At 39.4% G+C, this 18,889-nt stretch overlaps 1 protein-coding gene across 1 annotated transcript in view; it reads left to right on the top strand.

Moving 5' to 3' along the window:
• FAM107B (family with sequence similarity 107 member B) overlaps positions 1-18,889 on the top strand; it is a 313,216-nt gene that overhangs the window by 116,487 nt on the left and 177,840 nt on the right. The window contains exon 2 of the mRNA XM_027838744.1: positions 7,062-7,119. Within this exon, the coding sequence (XP_027694545.1) occupies positions 7,062-7,119 (58 nt within the window). The remainder of the gene's footprint in view (positions 1-7,061; positions 7,120-18,889) is intronic.

The raw sequence follows: 18,889 nt of genomic DNA on the forward strand, positions 1-18,889 counted from the left end.
CTTTTCCAGGCTAAAAGCCTTCAGCTCCTTCAGCAGATCATTGTGTGTCATGCCTTTAAGTCTCCATTTCCAATCCTGGTCACTTTCTTCTGGTCACTCTCCAGCTTGCCAATTTAGCTTCTAAAGTATGGTCCCCAGGACCAAAAACATTACTGTGAATGTAGCCCAGCCAGGAGGGCAATGGGGCTATCCCCAACTTGGACACTGGATACTATGTTTCTATGAATACAGTCAGTCTAAGATAACATTAGCCTTTTTTGGCTGTCACATCATGCTTCTGATCTGTATTAAACTTGCCCACTAAAACCTCTAGGTAGTTTTCACATGAATTACTTTTCAGTTATTTCTCCCCAGTTCTGTTTATGGGTGATGAATATTTTTTTAATCCAAACATAGGACTTTGCATTTATCCCTGTTCAGCTTCATTTTGTTAGTTTTATCATACTTGTCTCTCATGAACTTTTTAGATTCTATTTCTGCCATTCAGACATAATTAAACATGCAGGTAGGAAGATAATATGGCCAGAATTTTTAAAAAATTAAATCAGTATCTATATTTTATTTTAGCTTTCCTGAGAAAAAGTCACCAAGAAGTTTGTCTAGTCCACCCAGTTTTTGAACTCAGCTCAAACACTGCCTTACATTCCCCAGTTATCCTTCATTGATTCCCCACCCCACTCCTGGAACTGGAAATAACCTTTCTTTCCTTAAACTTAGCACTTTGCGATGTTCCTGTGTTGAAAGCCAAGATAAGTTAGATGGCAAGAAAGCACCTGATTTGATATATTCAAATGATGAGGCGGAGCCAAGATGGCGGAGGGAAAGCAGTGACTGTCTTGAGCTCTCTCCCAAGGCCCTCCAAATACCTATAAAAATGGCTCTAAACAAATTCTAAAGTAGCAGAACCCACAAAAAGACAGAGTGAAACAAATTTCCAGCCCAAGACAGCCTGGATGGTTGATCGGAAAGGTATATTGCACCGGGAGGAGAGAGGAGCGCAGTTTGGCGTGGGCGCGCAGGCCGCAGCGACCCTGGAGCAGGCCTCAGAGGACTGAATTGCAGACAGCTGTGGTGGTTTCCAGACTTCTCAACCCATGAACGCCAAAGACAACTTCGAAGGTCAGTGGGAAAAGTCTGTGACTGCGGTGAAAGAGGAGCTAGGTCTTAGACGCAAGTCTCGAGCTCGGCCAGAGCCGCGGCTTTTTCCTGAGCTTCCGGCCCACAGACTGAGGGGGAATCGAGTGGTTGATTAGAGGGGGATTGCAGGGATCTCTTTGCCAGTGCTGAGGCAGGAATCTCTTGCTTTACCAGTGCTTGGATCTGGGTCGCAGTTCTGAAGGGTGGTCCTGGGGCCAGGAGGAACACTGGTGCGGTGGAACTTGTTGTGGTGGTGGAGAGAAAACACCTCGCCCCTTATCATACCACCTTGGAAGAACTGAAAATTTACAGGTCCCTAGAAGTATCTCTGAAAACAGCTGTACAAACCCCCGAAGCTTGGGACAGTACACTTCTCACATTGGAAACAGACTTTTACCTTAACAAAGAGTTTAAAACTCAAGTAATTGGCCAGGATCATGAGTAAGCAGTGCAAAAAGAGTCAGACTATATTATCTTACTTTGGTGACAAAGAAGATCAAAACATACAACCAGAAAAAGACAACAAAGCCAAAGCTCCTACATTCAAACCCTCCAAGAAAAATATGAATCAGTCCCAGGCCTTGGAAGAGCTCAAAAAGGATTTTGAGAAGCAAGTAAGAGAAGTAGAGGAAAAACTGAGAGGGATGCAAGAAAATCATGAAAAACAAGTCAACAGCTTGCTAAAGGAGACCCAAAAAATGCTGAAGAAAATAACACCTTAAAAAATAGCCTAACCCAAATGGCAAAAGAGGTCCAAAAACCAAATGAGGAGAAGAATGCCCTAAAAAGCAAAATTGGCTAAATGGAAAAGGAAGTCCAAAAGATTACTGAAGAAAATACTTCTTTAAAAATTAGAATAGAGCAATTGGAAGCTAGTGACTTTATGAGAAATCAAGACACTGTAAAACAAATCCAAAAGAATGAATAATTAGAAAACAATGTGAAATATCTCATTGGAATATATTCAAATGATGAAGCCCAAGTAAACTATATGAATGAATGAATGAATGAGTGAGTGAGTGAATGGCAAAGCATTTATTAAGCTATTACTATGTGTCAGGTACTGAGTTAAGTATTGGGTATACAAATACAAGCAAGCAAAAGAGTCCTTCCAGTAGCTTACACTCTGAAGGGGAAAACAACAGTTATTGGGGAGTGGTGGAATTTTGGACAGGAAAGTCAGAGGGAATGCAGATCATAGTCACTTACCAGGAATGGTGGTACTGATTTATATACTGTTCTAAGTGTTGGAAAGTGGGCGGGGCAGAAGAAGGGCCAGAGGAGGTGGGGCAGCATGGCATGGAGATGTCTGGGAAGTGGCAGACCTGAAACTGGGGCAAGATTAAGATGAATCATCATCAATCAGAGCCCAGGACCATGGAATGGGATTTTCAGTTGCAGGTGGAGGTGGAGACTGGAGCTACAGTGACGCAGCAGAGATAGCTTGGAAGTGGTGTGTGATGGGCCCAAGATGGGGCAAGATAAGAGAAATCTCAGGTAACTGAAAGAGCTAGAGGAGGTGGTTCCTGTGCTGCCTCATGACTTTTAAAAGATAGTGGAGAACAGAAATAGTACCACAGGATGGGAGAAGAGAAAGGAGAGTGGAATCTGCCTCTTCAATACCTGGCAAAATTCTAGAGTCAACCCAGTATGTTTATGGAAATGGTATGTGAATATAGAGAAAGGGAAGGATGATCATAGCAAGCAGGTATGGTTTCAAAAAGAAGTAGATCATTCCAAGAAAAGTCACTGTTCATACCTGTTAACCCAGAGATACCATTGTAGAATATATACAGCAAAGAGGTAAGAGATATATACAGAGATTTTGTGTGTGTGTGTGTGTGTGTGTGTGTTTGTGTGTGTACATATGGGCAGCTAAGTAGTGCAGTGAATAGAGAGCTGGGTCTAGAGTCAGGAAAATCTGAGTTCCAATCTGGCCTCTGACCATATACAGGGTGACCCCTGGGCAAATCACTTAACCCTATTTGCCTCAGTTCCTCATCTGTAAAATGAGCTGGAGAAGGAAATGGCAAACCGCTGCAGTATTTCTGCCAAGAAAACCCCAAATGGGGTCATGAAGAGTAGGACACAACTAAAACGATTGAACAACCACAAAAATACACACATACACACATACATACATGTACACGTGCCATGTATATGGAACAGTTTAGTGACTTTTCTTGGAATGATCTAGTCACATATATATATGTATATATTATATATATACAAGCATACATATATGTGTATACACACCTATATACAAATATTCATCATACTTTTTCATGGTAGGAAAAAACTGGAAGCAAAGTGTATGCCCTTTAATTGGGAATAGTTTAAAAAAACTATGACATATGAATCCAGTGGAATATTTATTGCATATAAGAAGTGATGAATAAGAGGAGCTCAGGGAAACGGAAGATAAGTATGAAATGTTACAGAGTAAAGGAAAAATCAGGAAAACAATATGCACAATGACTTTAATAATATGAATAAAAAGATCACTAAAACAAAGTCTCATACTGTGTAATTGTAATGACTAGTCTTGGCCCTAGAGAAGATATGAAGAACTGGACCTTGGCGAGGTGGGAGACTATGGCTACGGAACATTGACCGCACTGTCAAATGCGGTGTTTATGTCAGTTTGTTTTGCAGAAATATTTTTCTTTCTCACAAAGGAAAGTTCACTAAGGGGATGGTTAGTCAGTCAACAGTCAACCAGCATTTGTTAAGCCCCTACTGTGTGCCAGGTATTGTGGTAAGTGCTGGAGATAAAAAGGAAGGCAAAAGCTACCTGTTCTCAATGAGCTCATGGTTTATTTAGTGGAGAAAACAACGGGCAAACAACCATATACAAACAAGATACAAACAGGATAAATTGGAAGTAATAAAATAGAGGAAAGGGGCTTGGGAAAGGCTTCTTGCAGAAGGTTTAGCTGGGCCTTGAAAAAGCCAGGGTAGCCAAAAACAATGAGGAGGGAAAGAATTACATGGACGGCAGAAAACCAGTGAAAATGCGCAGGGTCAGGAGGCAGAGTGCCTTGGACAGTAGAAAGATAGTATCTATAAGTTACTGTCATGTAAAAACAAAAGGCATCATTAAACCTTTAAAAAAAAAGCAAGTTAAAGAAGTTATACAGGACTAACTCAATTTTCTTTTTTTGGCAGGTAGACCAGGGAAACGTTATAGATGTAGGTTACCTAGATTTAGAAAAAAAAAATTGACAAAGTTTCACATGCTATCCTTTTGGACGAGATAAAAAAATGTAGTTTAAATGATGATAGGTGACTTAAAAATTGGCGTTGAGTAGTCATGAATGATCAGTAAAAAGTAGTTAATGCCATCTTGGAGGGAGAACTCTGATGGAGTGTCCCCCAGATGTGTCCTTGACTCTATACTCTTCAATATTTTTTTAATGCCCTGGATTAAGTCATAGATGGTATGCTGATTAATTTGCAGATGTGTTAAAGCTGGAAGAGATAGAAAACACGTTGGATGATAGGGTTAGGATTCAAAAAGGTCTCAGCTGGCTAGAATGATCAGTCAAAACTGATATGATTAAATGCATTAGAGATAAATGTAAAGTCCTATATTGTATTTAAAACTTATATTGACAAGTACGAGGGAGGGGTGACATGACTAAGCAGTAGTTTCTGTTAAAACTACCTGGGGTTTTTAACAGAATGAAAGTAGAATGTAAGGCAACAGTAAAACGTGGAAGCCAAAAAAAAAAAGTGAAATAAGTCTTGGGCTGCGTGAAGAGAGACACAAAAGACATAAGCTCAGAAAGAGGGAGGTGAGGACATATGATAAGATGAAATTACCTTCCAAAGGAAGATAACCAAAATGTTGAGGGGACTCAGCAACCATGTTCTGTGAGTATCATTTGAAGAGACTGGCTTGGACAAAGGAGGACTTAGGTAAAATATGATGGAGGTCTTCTTGCTCTGCTTGACTCTAGAGGGCAGAACTAAGAACGACTTTAAGAAAGGGAGATTTATAGTTGACTAAGGAAGAAATTCCCAACAGAACCATCCAAAAGGGTAACTAGCTGCTTCAGAAAGTAATTGTTTCGCTTTCACAAAATGTGTCCAAGCCAAGACTGGATACCTACCTCTTGGGGATGTTGTAGACTGGGTGTCTTCTCACATCCTTTCCTAGCCTAAGATTCTATGGTGTGTGTGTGTGTGTGTGTGTGTGTGTGTGTGTTATCCTCCCTCCCTACTCAACTGCATGAGGGCACGACCGTATCTTACTCATTTTTGTATGTACACTACTTCTTTGCACAGTGTTCTGCACGTAGGAATAGGGACTGGACCTGTGATTTTATTGACATAGATAACTTCTCAGATGAGGAAATTCTCTCTATCAATTCGAGTTGGCACCTTCTCTACAACTTATAGTGTCAGAGAGCTGCCTAGAGCACTGCTAGGTTAAGTGACTTATCTGAACTCACATGTGTCAGAGACAGGATTTAAACTCTATCTCATTGGCTTGAGGCCAACTCTGACCAGTATGCCACCCTTGAACATATTTTTAAAAATTAAATGTCATCTTAGAGAATGAAGTAACTTCAAGAAGCTATAAATACCAGCCCCCTCCCACTAAATAGGATATTCTATACCAGGGGTGGGGACCCTGTGGCCTCAAGGCCACATGTGGCCTTCTAGGCCCTTTGGTGCAGCCTTTTGACTAAGTCGAAGTTTTACAGAACAAATCCTTTTATTAAGGGGATTTGTTAGTTAGGATTCAGTCAAAAGGTCACACTTGAGGACCTAGAGGGCTACATGTGGCCTCAAGGCCACAGGTTCTCCACCCCTGTTTTATACTATCCAACACTGGCATCCTCAAAGAGAATAGTTAATTTTGTGCTGAAAGTTCTCCAGGGAAAAGCAATACAGAATATCTCTCCTTATGGTGCCTATTTCAGTATTTAACAACTCATACTAGTCAATCAGAGTATTTAGAGAGGGACAGTGAAAAACAAAGCAATCAATACATTTGAAGGAAGTCTAATTGGTTGATGCTTTAGTAATTCTATTTGATATCCAAAGTAAAGGAAAAGTACAAGATTGTATGTTATCTTGTCTTCCAAAGGGTTGAATCTTGCCATCTGTGAAGCAATTTAATTTTTATTATCCTGGAATCTGAAAGACTGTCCTACAGTTCCTTTATAAACGGAAACCATGCTTTAATCACAGACTGTCCCTTTGGACCTTACTGAAATATTACATTATTCAGCGCATTCAGTTTCGGTGGGATAAGGTTCTCCTATAATTTATATGTCCTTGGGGTAATTCATACTTCTTATAGAGATGCAATTTTTGGAAGCAATTTTCCATAAAGTTACCATTAGCTTATAAATTTGAGATAATTGGACACAGAGCTCACTTACCTAACTTGTCTGCACCAATAATACTTCTTTGATGACAATGCTGGTTCAAAAGCACAGGACAAATTTTGAGAAAAACTAGCTCCCGAAGATGAAAAGCTTTAATGGGCTTTTTGTCTTCTGGTAAACACCTGTGTTTATGGTATATGCAAAATAAACACCCACGTGAATTCATTCTGAAGATGGCTTAATGAAATCAATTAATTCACTTTTAGCTTTAAAAAAAGTCACTCATGAATCCCAGTGACAAAATGTATTAGCTTCATAGTGAGAAAGTACCAATATTACCCAAGAACATTAAAAAATTTAAGGCAGCTTTGGGTGAATTACTATATCGAAAAATTAATAATTATTTTTTGTTCCCCTTTATGAGATTGATTTTCTCTGGGGCCTTTAGCCTCTGCTGATTAGTGACTTCATAAATTAAAAGTGAATGTTCTATTAACTCTCTTTCTCTTTCTCTCTCTCTTTCTCATCTATTTCTCTCTCTTCTATCTGTCTTTCTGTTTTGATGGGGCTGGAACTTTACAGGAAGAAGAAATACAAGGAGAGCCTCATTGTCTCGTGGTGGAACATAAGTTTACAACAGGTAGAGTACAATAAATGGGGCCCATCCTTCCTTTCCTGACTTCAGTCTCTTATAGGATCAAGAGCAGATAATAGCTTTGTAGCTCACAAAGAGAGTCTGTGCTTTTCTAGTATGGCTGGTGACATGTGATCAGGAGTGCTTCAGCTGTGATATATTCCAGGCATGACATCTGGATTGTCTTGTTGCAATGCAGAAAATTGTTATTTTCAGGAAAAAATGACTGCATTCCTTGGCTAAGAAAAGCTGGTTGTAAGAGTTTGGTGGAAGAGTTTAGTATTAAAATAACTAATACAAGTTAGAAATAGTTACTTTCTATGAAGTAGAACACATAATTTGTGATGCAACTTTATTGAAAAAAAATTTTTTTTTACTTACTCGTATCAGTTGAGGATGTAGCTACGTTATTAAGTGAAAAGAGAGTTAAACTTAGAATCAGAAGCCAAGGTCAAATCTTGCTTCAAATACTTAGTAGCTATGTGACTCTGGGCAAGTCACTTAACCTCTGCCTTCTTCAGTTTCATATTTGTAAATTGGGGACAATTTACACATCTCTCTCTCTCATGGTTGTTGTGAAAAAAAAATGAGATACTATTTGTAAACTTTAAAGTTCTATATAAATGTAAGTTATTGTTATTGTTTTAGATCAAATCTTATTATAATGCTTTACAGGGGGCAAGTTTATGAATTAGTTTATAATTAAGTTCAGTAATGATAATGCTGTCATGAAAATAATTGCTGCTCAAATGGACCTAATGTGAAAAGGCAAATCCTTAATGCCTTTTACCTCTTCTTTCTAATTCTTTTTAGTTTGGTTTTAATGGAAATCAATGCTGCATGGGGGTTATCACAAGAATATTTGCTGTAAGCAAAGGCTCATACTGTCTTTTGTTCAGTCTTTTTTTCAGTGGTGTCTGACTCTTCCGGACCCCATTTGGGATTTTCTTGGCAGAGATACTGGAGTGGTTTGCCATTTATTTCTCTAACTCATTTTACAGATGAAGAAACTGAGGCAAACAGTTAAGTAACTTGCCACAGCTAGTAAGTGTCTTAGGCCAGATTTGAACCCAGGATGATGAGTCTTCCTGACTCCAGGCCTAGCACTTTATCACTGTGCCACCTAACTACCTCATACTCTCTTAACCTAATACAATAGAGAGAGAGACAGAGACAGAGACAGAGACAGAGACAGAGAGACAGAAAGAGAGAGAGAGACAGAGAGAGAGAGAGACAGAGAGAGAGAGAGACAGAGAGAGGAATGGCTAGGACAAAGGTTGACCACCTTTGAAATTCAAGATGCTAGGCTGACTACTGGTATTTCATTTTAATGTGTTCAGGGACTTACTGACTTTCAAAGACAGTGTGGGGGTAGGGACTATGAATGTGAGCCAGTTTTAAGTGGTTGGTAGGATGAACAACTGAGCAGGCCATCACTTAAAATTGTTATAAGTGCTACCTTCGGGATGTGCAATATAAGTTTTGTAGCTAATAGAATTTTTGAGATTTACTGCTGTGTAATACTATTTTATACAGGCCAAATGTCCCCATGGCACAGTACCAGATGGGCTTTAGCCTTTTATCTAGAGTGGAGAACTATGATTCTGAGACCTCTCATGCAAACTTTCCTGGATGTGAGCTGATTCTCTGAAGCAATATGTAAAGCATTAGAATAAGAAATTGAAATTTTTTAAGTTTTCCAGGTATCACGAATTTTCAGGACCTTAACATTTATTTTTGCCGGAAACATTCATTTTCTTTTACAATTCAATTTCTTCTGCTGTGCTCAACTTCATTCAGCTGGTTAAAACAACTTGGGCATCTAATTGCCACTGATATTTCCCCACAAACACAAATTCTCTTGAAAATCAATAGGGAAGGGACAAGAAAGGGGAAACAATATCTAACTTGTCTTTTGTTACAATGCAGAGTGGTATCTTTGCTGATTTTCTAAAGCAGCTCAGGGGGCTATGCAGAAGCTGGTTGCATCAACCCAATTTTCTTTAGGCTGAGCCTGGTTTATTTAAAATTCTGGTCATATGGATAAATGACTTGTTTAAATGGTGCTTCTCAGTATTTTCTGATCATTTCTCCTAGCATCCTCTAGGTAGGCATTTCAGGCACTTGAGGACAAGCAGTTTTCCCATTGTAGCATTAAGTCTATTGACCTTTGGGCTGAAATGGAGCAAATCATCTACTCAGAATTTTCCCTTAAAGTTTTATATAATTTCCTTAGTTTGCCTTCAGATTTTATGATTTGCATTTCACTCAAAGACCAAGGTGAATAAAGGTACTTAAAAGCTGAGAGCAAACTACTATAAAGTGAGACAAAAATAAAGCTGAAAGAGGACCCATAAAAGTCCAAGTCATACCCATTTGGAAATGGGCCCTTTTTTGTTGTTGTTTTTTGGCTGACTGTCATTTGGCTCCTAGCAGCTAATGACCTAATCCTTAGATACCTGAAATTCTATCCTGAGGTCTGTAATTTATACTTGAAGGAGTCACCCAAAGGGCAGTGAGGGGTCAAGGACGGGGGCATAGATTTCTAGAGACATAGAAGGAAGGGGGCCAACATCCTTATCTCTGATGATTGAGTGGGTATGTAAACCTTGGTCTGATTACGGGATATATTGCCTTGTCCATAACAGAGTACCCAGTCCCCACAGAAGACCAGTTATCATTTTCTCCTGACTCTACATACACATTAGCTCAAAGAATAAGGTGACTTATAATAAGAGGCACCATTTAATGCTGCATAGCTTGAGCTGATCTCATTTTAGCAGTCAGCCCTAGACTTGTAAAATAGGCCACATTTGCCTTTGTCTGCCCCCTTTTTTTCTGGAGCCTATGCCCTTCTAAATAGTATCCATTACCTCATCTCATGAATGCTCTGTACCCTTTTGTTTTTCCCTCTCCCATGAAAAAATAGCATCAGAAAGGATTTGATGTCGGTCATTTATACCTTGGTATGAATTATTTTAATGAAGGTCATGTCTGTCCTTAGGGGAATTTGCATTTTAAGCCATATGTCTAGCTTTATAATACAAAGCTTCATTCCTGTTAGAGCAAGAATTCTTAACCTGGAATCTATGGATTCAAGAAAGGCCAATGGATAGATTTCTGGGGGTTCATGAATTTTAAAAAATACTTTGATAATTATATTTCTATATAATTGGTTTCCTTTGTAACCCTATGCATTTTATTTTATGCTGATAAAAAGCAGTATTCTGAGAAGGGGTCGATAGGCCTCACCAGCCTGCCAAAAGGGGTTCTTGACACGAAAAAGGTTAAGAACCTTTAGAAGAATTTCAAACATCAGTCCTAGGCTGTGGTCACAGAAGTATTTCGGGGACTAAGAAGGCCTTCCTGGTGTTCCTTAAGTCCCACCAAGCAGATGAATTGCTCATCTAGTCCAGCTATTTGTAATGGGAGTTTTATATGTTAGAATATCACAGGAAAGCCAGGTTAGGCTCTCTTAACTATGTCCCACTTCAGGAGGCATTCTAGTACTAGGTATAAAGCTGCATTTCCTACTAACTAGAGACAAGTGTAGATCTTCCAAACTCATCAAAAAAGTAGGGTTTAGGGCCTGATAACAATCACCTAAGAGACTGATGCCACAATAGATTCAGAGTGTGAGGGAGAATCCCATTGCAAATAACATCATTTTCCATTAAAAAATACACAAAAGAAATAAGTTTAGAAAGGAACAAGAAGACAATTTTGTTACTCCTTTGTTAAATTCAAAATGTACTTAAAAACTAAATCACAGGGTAGAAATTCACAATTTCATGTGCGATCCTCTTCTTGTTCTTTGTATTTTGGAATGTTTGTGTTTGTTGAAAGTTCATAATAATAAAGAACATTTTAAAAATCACTTTCACATATTCTTTCCTTTCTTAGCTATTACTGGAACATTTCCTTTTTCCTTCTTCTCTAGGCATTTTTTCTTTTCTTCTAATCTTTCTGGACACCATGTTCCTTTCACACTGATGTCAAGGGCTGATCCAGCACATGTGTGATGAGGAGTGTATGTGTGAGGGGAGAGGTAATGAACACTAGTTAAACAACAAGAATTGGAAATAGGCTAATTCTCAGGGGATGGAAAAAAGTAATAACATGCGGTATAGGGACTACCAAGAGTGGGGCAAGAGCCACTGGTGGGGAGGTGGAAGATGGGAAACACAATCTTTGCCAATTTCCCAATTGTGGACCCAACTGGAATGGAGCAACTAACAATTAATAATCTCAAATATCAAATCACACAAGAAACAACTTGGCATTAAGCAGCTAGACAGTATAATGGATAGAGACCTGGAGACAGGAATACCTGAGATCAAATCTAGCCTTGGATACTTACTAGCTAAGTGACCCTAGGCAATTCATTTAACCTCTGTTTGCCTCAGTTTTCTGGACTGTTAAAAAAGGGATAATAACAGCATCTACCTTGGAGGGTGGTTGTGAAAATCAAATGAAATAATATTTGTAAAGTGTTTCGCACAGTGCCAGGCACGTAGTAGGTGCTATATAGAGTTTAGTTATTATTGTGGCACAGTTAATGGAGAGCCAGCCTAGGATCCCAGAAGACCTGATTCCAAATTCCAACTCAGATGTCCTGGCTGTGTGACCCTAGATAAGTCACTTAACTTCTTATCACTCCAGCCAACTCTCTAAGCTTGTAAGTCACAGAGAAGGTGCTGACCTGCTTTAGTAGAAATTTCCTCACCTGGGTGTTCCTTGTACCAGTAAAGTCACAGGTCCAGGTCCTAACAGGACTTAGCATAGTGCCTGGTGCATAGTAGGCACTTAATAAACGCTTATTGACTGACTATCATTACCAATTACATGCCACAAGTTCCTATCACATGCTCTAGGTATATATCTATCTCTATTTACATATTTTCTTCTTCACTTTTCATATATTATGATTCATCTTTGATTTTGTCTAGATGAGAAAAATTCTTTGCACAGAGAAATTATTAAACATTACTTTAGACCAGAGGTCTTAAACTGAAATTTCAAATGGCCAATGAAGTTGTATAGGAAAAAAGTTATATTTTTATTTTCATGAAATTCAACTGAAATCTTGCATTTTCCTTCATTATTTAAAAACATTATTCTAAGAAGGGGTCCATAGATGTCATCAAGCTGCCAAAGGGCTCAAAAAAAAAAGATTGGGAGGCCCTGCTTTAGATAATAGAAACATCAACTCATAATTATATGTTGCTTTAAAATCTACAAAGCACTTTCCTTTCAACACTAGGTAGTATAAATAATATTATCCCCATTTTACAGATAGGGAAACTGAAACCCCAAGATGTTAAAAGATTTGTCCAAGTCACTTAGCAAGTGTCAGAAATGGGACTCAAACCTGGTTTTCTGACTCCAAAAACAAATGTTTTTTAGTCATAGTTATACATTGAACACTTGAAGGGACCACCCAGGCGAAGTTCAGTCCTCTCCTGCGCAAGAGGAACATGAGACTCAGAAAAAGCTAAGAGCTTCCTGAGGTCACATGAGTAGTAGAACTGGGGTTTGGCTCCAGCTGTGATTTAGTGTCAGAGATGGTATGTGAAGCTAGGTCCTCCTACATACACCAGGTCCAGCACACTTTCCATTGAGCCAAGCTGCCTCTTTGCTACACTGTATTGCCTGGATACTTACGGAAGGGCTTAAAAGACAGGAAATATGTTTGAATTCTTTTGATCTGGTCTTGTCATTTGCCATATTTGAAAATCTCATTCGTAAATAACTTTCCTTTTGGAAATGGTCGATAAAATCTTATGTTTAAATGCTGAAATCACTTGTTTCCAAAACCTCCCCCTCCAACAATATGCAGAAACAGATCTCTTCACTCTCCCCCACCTCCTTCTGTATATTCAATCCGAGGGATCTGAATTTGGCTTTCCCAAAGTTTCCAACTGCTTCAATTCCCAAGGAAAAATAACTCAGTTTGCTTGGTCAATTTTCTCACTGTTAGAGGAATGTAACAGAATCTTTGCACTTCTGGAAAAAGACGGGTTTGTAAAGCCCCAACACTCAAGAATGGCAGTTTGTTTATCTCACTTTCATTTCCTGTGGTTTGTAGTACTCTGAAGAAAAGTAAAGTCCCAAGCCTAAAAGTGGTTGAAATCCTCAGACTAAAAATGGGCGTAGTAAAAAAAACTACATCTATATTTCTGGACCTTCTGTGGGGGAAGTGATACTGGGGCTCCCCGGAGCTTCCTGACCACGGTGGTAGTGCAGTTGTTTTATGTAAAACAGACTTGCCTGGGGGAATGTGTATCCTCATGGGTCATGCTTGGCTCTCCGAGATCCTGACATCTCAACCAGAAACTGAACTTCTGCCTGAATTAGCCCTACAGCTTCCCCATTTCTCCCTTGTGATCTTGGCAGATTGGCCACATTTCTGTTCCTCATGTGTGATTATGCTGTCTTCCACCTCCACGACTTTACATTGGCTGCTCCACACGTCTGGAATGCCCTCCTTCTTAACGCCACCTCATAGAGTCTCTCTTTTCCTTCAAAATGCAATTCTAGCACTGTCTTCTCTCTCTAGTAATCCGAATCCCCTCTTCCCAAATTACCTTGTATTTAACTACTTTTTATTTATTTGTAGCTATTCACTTACGAATTATGTTGTAAGAGGCAGCTGGTAGCACAATGGATAGAACTCAGGACCTGGAGTCTGGAACACCTGAGTTCAAATCCAGCCTCAGACACTTACTAGCTGGGTGACCCTGGGTAAGTCCCTTGACCTCTGTTTGCTTCAGTTTCTTCAGCTGTAAAATAGACATAATAACAGCACCTCCCCCCTCCCAGGTTATTATCAAATGAGAGTGCTATGTAAGTGCTTATTACCTTCCCTGCCCCATATATATCTATATAGTTACTTATTTTCTCCCCCAATGGAATGTAAAATCCATGCAAGTAGGGAATGTTTCATTCTTTGTACTCATATCTCCAGCACCTATAGTAGGTGCTTAATAAATGCTGATTTGATTGCTTCAGAACAGTTCCTACAAGTTGCTCTCCTGCATTGCTAATTTCCTAGAACCTTCACTAAGATACGCATGAGAAACTGCTCAGGTTGGAAAGAAAGGAAATGGAGTTTGGCCGACAGTTTCTGAATAGAGCCAAGAACAAATTTAGTCTGTCATGTCAGATAACCTCTTGAGTTCTGTTAAATTATCGCTGTTATTGATCGATTCACTTGGGGGCTGGAGTTCCTTTTTTAGAAACCCTTGACTGATGGGGCAAGAAAATCTTAATGTTGCTTCTTCATACACAGTCACTTTTCCTTGTGTCCTTTTCTCATGGGATTTCAAATGTGATCCAAGGGCTCTTGGAAGACTTCTAGTTTAAGTCCAGCAATGCAAAGAAAGACCTGACACACAAACCCTTCCACTTGACTTAATTATCACAAATTAATTACCTCTAATCTGAAAATAAGACTATTTCTCTATCCCTTGAAAGCAAACCATTTGAACTAAGTTATAATTGGATATTTTATCATGCAAGTTTCCTAAAAAAAAAACAGGTGTAGCCTCTACATTGACCATTTTTTATATTAATCACAAGACATGATTGATGGAACCTAGAATTAAGGCAGAATAAATATTTTATTACCCAAACCAAAAGAGCTACTGGATAAGAGTAAATGGCTTCTAACATACATCCCCTGCAGTAAGAGTAAGAAAATTTGGATTTTCCTTACAGATTATACAATAACAAATTGTACGACCCTTAATAAGAAGCAATCACTGGGTCAACAAACATTTATTAAGTATCCACTATGTGCCAGGCACCATGCTAAGTGCTATGAATGCAAAGGGAGCAAAAACTAATCCTTACTCTCAAAAAGCTCATGGTCTAATGAGAGACTACATACAAACAACTATGTACATTCAAGATAGATAGTTCTGCCTTCATGAGTGTTTTAAAAAAGTGAATTTGATCCAGTGAGATTGAGATACTAAGAAACATTTTGTGCATAACTCAAATTCCAAGTTAGCCTCTGCTTGATTTCTTCTGTGAGAAATTGTAAGAAGGCACAAGACTACAATACTTCCCAGTAACTCAAAAGCTGCGATTCTGCCAGTGCCCACTTCCACAAGCAAACTCGCCATATTTATTGCATATGTTCTGGTACAGCAGAAGCTGTGAATGGAGAAGTACTGGTCCGTACCATCTTCGCCTCCTTCCTCCTTAGCCTCCAGGCCTAGAGAATGTGGCCACTATTTCTTGCATTCATGTATTTCTTATTTCACATGTATAAAAATTCATGCATTTTATATATAGCATGTTTAAAACTGTACTACTATTTGTTTTAGGTTCCTATCTTTTCTTTTTAATGTGCCACTAACAAAGTCCTTAAGTGTTGTGTTCCTAACTTCACTTTCTCCATAAACTCTGTAGTTTTAATTGTGTGATTTTGCATAGCATAGAGCTTTTTGGGAATGCACGTGTCTCATTATAGCAGAACTGATCGTGTACAGGAGAAGTTGGGAATACGCTCAGAGGGAAGTCATTAAGATTAAGGAGGGCTAGGAAAGGCTTCTTGCAGAAGGTAAGACTTTAGCTGAGACTTGAAGAAAGTCAGGAAAGCCAGGAAGCAGAAATGAGGAGGAAAAGAATTCCTAGCATGGGGGCAGCCAGTGAAAACGCTCAGTTAGGAGATGGTGTATCTTGTGCACGGAACCACAAGAAGGTCAATGTCACTGGATTGCAGAATATGTGGAAAGCGCAAGAAGACAGAAAATATTGGAAAAGGGAGGGCTAAAAGGTAAATAGAAGATTTTATATTTGATCCTGGAGGTAATCAGAAGCCACTGATGTTTATTGAATAGAGAAGGGGGTTTGGTGGGGAGGGGGAGATGCCATGGTCATATCTAGGTTTTAGGAAAATCAATTTGACAACTGAATGGTGAATAGACCGGAATGGGGAAGAGTCTTGAGGTACGGAGACCAACTGGCAGGCTATTGTAATACATGGTCCAGGTATCAGGTGATTCTCGCCTGCTCCAGGGTGGTAGCAGTGTCAAGGGAGAGAAGAGATGTTACAAAGGTAGAAACAACAGAACTTGACAACTGATTGGATATTGGGGGGGGGAGAGAAAGTGAAAAGATGAGGATGTCACCTACGTTTTGAGCCTGGGTGACTGGGAGGATGGAGGTACCTTCTAAAAAGAATTTTCTAGAACCTTCACCAAAAGAGAGGTTGGGAAGAGGGAAGAGCTTGGGTCAGGGTAGAGGTGGGAGAAGATGAGCTCAATGGACGTGTTGAATTTGAAATGTATTGGATATCCCAGTTCAATATGCCCACTGTGGTATAGAGGATAAAGAGGTGGCCTTAGAACCAGAAAGACCCAGACCTACATCCTGCTTTTGACACATACTGGCTGTGTGACCCTAGAAAAGTCCCCTAACTTTCTAAGACTACAAGTTGAAGAAATGGTGCTGCCCTGCATTGGGAGAGGAAGTTCACCCAGGAGTTTCTTCTACCAATGGAATTTTTGGTCTGGTCCTTACCCCTACAGAGGCAGCTAAGTGCTGGGCCTAGAGGCAGGAAGCTGATGTTCTGGTCTGTCTGACTCTTTGTGGCCCCATGGATCATAGCATGCCAGGCCTTTCTATCCTCCACTATCTCCCAATATCTGTCCAAGCTCATGTTCATTACTGCCATGATACTATCTATCCTTTTCATCCTCTGCTGTCCCCTTCTCCTTTTGCCTTCAATCTTTCCCAACATCAGAATCTTTTCTAGTGAGTCCTGTCTTTTCATTATGTGAGCAAAGGAGTCAGGAAGATCTGAGTTCAAATCTACCCTCAGACACTTACTAGCTGTGTGACTCTAGATAAATCATTTAACTGCTATCTGCCTCAGTTTCCTCAAATGTAAAATGGGGATAATAGCAGCATCTATCTCCCAGGGTTGTTGTGAGGATCAAATGAGATAATATTTGTAGAGCACTTAGCATAGTGTCTGGCACATAGAACACACAATCCAAATGTTTATTTCCTTCCCTTCCCCCTATCCCTAGGACCCTGAGTAAGTTATTTTCTCTTTGTGCCCCAGTTTCTGAACTTTCAAAAGGAGTGGGCTACCTAAGAAAGTAATTGGGTATTTACATGTAATGGTTTACTGCTTTGACACTTTTCCAGGAAGGAGGAGGGTATGATAGTAACCCACTGGCCTAATAGCCCAATATTATGAGAGTTTTGGTTGTCTACTTTGTGAAGATACCTCAAACCTGGTACCAACTCATCATCATGGCCTTGAGTGACTAATGGAATCATGTTTCAAAGCACTCTGAGCTCTTAGAGGAAAGGATTATATGGGCAAAACATATTGGTGCTCTTACCACCCACTGTTCTGAATTCCCAGCAGCCATCCTTCTTGGGGTCGTTAACAGAGCAACAGCCCTGTGTGCCCCAGCCCCCTGCTTTCCATGTGGAGAGAGATAATTATTACCAGATTTTATTGTTTAAAAAGTCCAACATACTATTTATTCATGCTTAGAAGGGAAAGTACAAATATGAAGAAAAACCAGCAAGGGGTTCTGTACACAGTATGCACCTGATAAATATTGTTGACTGAGCACTCATTTCATGCTCTGGCTCCAAATGTGTGCTTTTTAGCATCTGTGTATAATATTGTTTGTATAGCATCAGTGTATTATCAACATTGTTCCCAACACACCTGGCAGGCAAATCAATTGATTGTTCCATTGTGCAACTTCCTTTCTTCTTTTAACTTTAGAGGGGGAAACTGAGGTACAGACTTGCCATGTAATTTCCCTTGCCCAATGGGTTATCTGGATTAAGATTAGAATTCTGAGATTCTGTCCAACTCACAGGCTGCTGGATAGCACAGTAAACTGCATTGTTTCTCAGGGCTTCTCTGGAAAAGCCTTGACTTACTTGGTGCTATAAAACTTAATCTTGCCACATCGCACTTTTTTTTATTATCTGTTTGCTATTTCAATCAAATAAAATAGGTCTCTGATCTTGAAATGGCTGGATAAGAAGCCAAAAATTGGTGAGTTCAGCCAACTGTCTGGTTGTTTGCTTAGAGAAGGAACCAAAGAACATAGGCTCTGTGCATTGAGTGGTGCCATAATGGGTCAGAATGAATTAGTGAAGATCTTATCATATCTGACTTTTAACAAAGAAGCCTCAGAACACTGTCAGTCATAAGAATGAAGACAAATTCAGAAATGACTGAAAAAGCAGTTGGATTTGTAAAAAATCATATTGTAGAAGAATCATCCTTAAAATGAGATCCTATTGGGAATCTGTCTTTCCTCCATTTCTAGATAAATTTAAAACAAGCAAACAAAAAAAGATAGATTATACTATCATCTTTCTAACTTCAACCCTGCATGCATTTTAAGAAAGACAAATTTCTAGGCTTGGACCATTTAAGCAAATACCTAGCTTCTAACTGAATCTGAGATATCCATCTATTATAGCTACTTCCATATGATTCAAATGCATTCAGATTTGAGGGTAGTGTCATAAGTATGATCATGAGTATTTAAGACTCTGGGTTACCTTCATGAAGAGACCATCCTACCAACAAAGCTCATAAAAGTTGACTAGGTCAGCTAGGTGGCATAATGGATAGAGCACTGGTCAAGAAGACCTAAATTCAAATCTGGCCTCGGACACTTACTGACACTGTAACCCTGGCCAAATCTGTATGCCTCAATTTACTCATCTGTAAAATGGGGATAATAAAGTATCTACCTCTTAGGGTTTTGTGAAGATCAAA

This window comes from Vombatus ursinus, unplaced genomic scaffold (genome assembly GCF_900497805.2).
Source record: "Vombatus ursinus unplaced genomic scaffold, bare-nosed wombat genome assembly UNPS02014830.1, whole genome shotgun sequence".
In the NCBI taxonomy this organism is placed as follows: domain Eukaryota; kingdom Metazoa; phylum Chordata; class Mammalia; order Diprotodontia; family Vombatidae; genus Vombatus; species Vombatus ursinus.